Below are 2,943 nucleotides of genomic sequence, written 5' to 3' on the forward strand. Positions count from 1 at the left end.
TGCGTGGAAGTGGCCCAACACAGTCCATGATAATTCGCTCAAAAGGTTCTACAACCACAGAAATAGGATGGAGAGGAGCAGGAGGGATAACTTGGTTGGGTTTACCAGTTACCTGACAGGTATGGCAGCTGCGACAATACTGGCGTACATCTGTTTTTAATCCGGGCCAGTAAAAATGTTTCAGAACATTCTGATAAGTTTTTGTTACCCCCAGATGTCCTGCCCAGCTTCCTTCATGTGCCAAGGCCAAAATGTGTTTGCGGTAACTTGATGGAATTACAATTTGGTGTACCACATTCCAGTCAGCATCAGGGAGGACAACAGGGCACCATTTTCTCATCAATACTCCATCATTTACATAAAATGCTACTTGTTCAGCTCTAGCTTTGTCAGCACTTACAACACATGAGAAGCACCTTTTTAGAGCTGGATCCACCTTCTGAGCGGCAGAAAGCTGGGATAGGGAGATGGGAGAAGAACCGAAATCAGCTTGTCGCACATCAGGTTTCAGCTGGGGGACTTCGGGCAACTGTGTTGTAGCTGGTACTTTTTCCTCCTCTGAAAAGATTTACATAAGCACACTGTCAGACAAGTCTACATTTTCTTCTGAGGTTCCCTTAAATTTTTGAACCCTGGTGAGCACACAGGAAGTAGAGACAGTAGTCTGTGTTGCATCGTCGTCCTTAGGACGGGAGCAGGGGACGTCTAATATTTCCAGGGAAGGTGTTACTTTACCACCTGCAATATCATTACCAAGTAAAAGGGAAATACCTTTAACTGGAAGCTCAGAACAAACAGCAATGGGGAAAATACCAGAAATCAGTTCTGATTGTAACTGCACCAAGTGTACAGGCCGGGGGACATAACCCATTTCCAGTCCTTGCAGAACAACACTGTAGCCACAAGATGACAACTCAGAAAACGGTAGGGAATCAGTTAACATAATAGATTGGGAGGCACCCGTGTCACGCAAAATACGAACTGGATGTGGATCTGCAAGTTTTCCTGGTAATGAAACATATCCAGTTAGCAAAAAAGGTTCATAACACGGATCAGGAGTACAGCAAAGTTCAGCCTTTCGTGGTGTAGGAGACTGGTTCCTTATTAGCCCCACACCTTTTGGTTTGGACTGTGTGTTCTGTTCTTTTCGTTTCAAGGCTAAACAATTAGCAATGAGATGACCTGTTTTGTGACAATAGAAACACTCCTTGTCATTCTTTTGAGGAGTTGACTTGGGTGGTTCAACAGCTGATTTTATAGACACACCTCTATTGAGCACGGACTGAAAGGTAGACTTATGTGTAAGCACATACTCATCAGCTAACACAGCAGCAGAAGACAGTGAGTTTACCTTCTGTTCATTCAAGTGAACAACAACACGTTCAGGGAGACAATTTTTGAACTCTTCCAATAGAACAAGTTCTCTCAGAGTGTCAAAATTTGTCACCTTATTTGAAGCACGCCAACGATCAAAGAGACTTCCCTTTTCTCTGGCGAACTCTACATAGGTCTGTGAGGGGCTTTTCTTAAAAGACCTAAATTTTTGCCGGTNAGTACAGCACCAGCTCCAACAGCACTAGCATCCACTTCAAGTTTGAAAGCCTTTGACATGTCTGGAGAGGAAAGCACAGGTGCATGTGACAAAAGAGATTTTATACTTTCAAAAGCATGTTGACACTCAGGAGTCCAGACAAAGTCTACTTTTGGGCTCAGCAGAGTAGTGAGAGGGTGGGCTACCTTCGAAAAATTTCGACAGAGATTTCTGTAATAACTGGCCATGCCAAGGAAACGGCGAAGGGCTTTTCTAGTGCTAGGGACAGGAAACTGAACGATGGTTTTTATTTCGGCTTCTGAAGGGCATACCTGTCCCCGGCCGACTTGCCTACCAAGGTAAGTGACAGTTGCTTTACCAAAGTCACACTTTGCTAAGTTTACAGTAAGTGAAGCGTCAGCAAGCCGTGTGAACACAGCTTTTAAGATTTTTATGTGTTCTTCCCAGGTAGAAGTGTACACAATGAGACCGTCAAGATATGCATTACAGTTTGGTAACCCGGACAGAACAGTGTTAACCAACCGCTGAAAGGTGGCTGGGGCATTACACATGCCAAATGCCATGACTGTATATTGCAAAAACTGATCTGGTGTTACAAATGCAGAGATCTCTGATGCACAGTCAGTTAATGGTACCTGCCAGTATCCTTTTAATAGGTCCAGTTTACTTACAAAATTGGCATTACCAATGGTATCAACACAATCCTCTATACGGGGAAGTGGATACGAATCAATAACAGTAACTGAATTAACTTTTCGGAAATCTGTTATAAAACGAGGAGAGCCATCAGGTTTCATCTCCAAAAGACATGGGGAGCTCCATGGGCTGGAACTATGCTTAGCAAACCCATGTTGTAACATGTAGTCTGTTTCACCGTTCATCAAGATTCTTTTAACTGGGTTTGTTCTGTATGGATGTTGCTTTATTGGCTTGGCCCCAACAACATCAATGTCATGTTTAAGAACTGAAGTTTGTGTTGGCACATCACGGAACAGTTCTGGGTAACTATTGAGCAAGACAATAATATCATTTTTTTGTTCCTCTGTTAAATGTGAAAGCTGGTTAGGTAGGACCTTCAACATTTCAGAGTTTGACAATCGTGAGCTTTGGTAAGAAATGGAACGCAATGTTAAACCATCCTCTACAGCAGAGTCAGAACACTCCCTTACAATCAATGCTGAGGAGCAAGTTGAAGGTAAAGGTTGACCTGTTTGACGGTCAGGATTACCGTTTGGGTCTCGAGAATAGTACGGCTTTAACATATTTATGTGACAGACCCGAGATTTTCTCCTTCTTTCAGGAGTGCTGATTACATAATCTGTCTCACTCAACTTCTCCTGAACCACATAAGGTCCTGAAAACTTGGCAGAAAGAGTAGAACCAGGAACAGG

General features: G+C 43.2%; 1 protein-coding gene across 1 annotated transcript in view; it reads right to left on the bottom strand.

Moving 5' to 3' along the window:
• Positions 1 to 6: 6 nt before the first annotated feature.
• LOC107091561 overlaps positions 7 to 2,943 on the bottom strand; it is a 5,547-nt gene continuing 2,610 nt past the window's right edge. Inside the window, exon 2 of the mRNA XM_015385552.1 lies at positions 7 to 1,535. Coding sequence (XP_015241038.1) covers positions 569 to 1,535 — 967 coding nt within the window. The 3' untranslated portion in view covers positions 7 to 568. The remainder of the gene's footprint in view (positions 1,536 to 2,943) is intronic.

Source organism: Cyprinodon variegatus, unplaced genomic scaffold, assembly GCF_000732505.1.
Source record: "Cyprinodon variegatus isolate N-32 unplaced genomic scaffold, C_variegatus-1.0 Scaffold343, whole genome shotgun sequence".
In the NCBI taxonomy this organism is placed as follows: domain Eukaryota; kingdom Metazoa; phylum Chordata; class Actinopteri; order Cyprinodontiformes; family Cyprinodontidae; genus Cyprinodon; species Cyprinodon variegatus.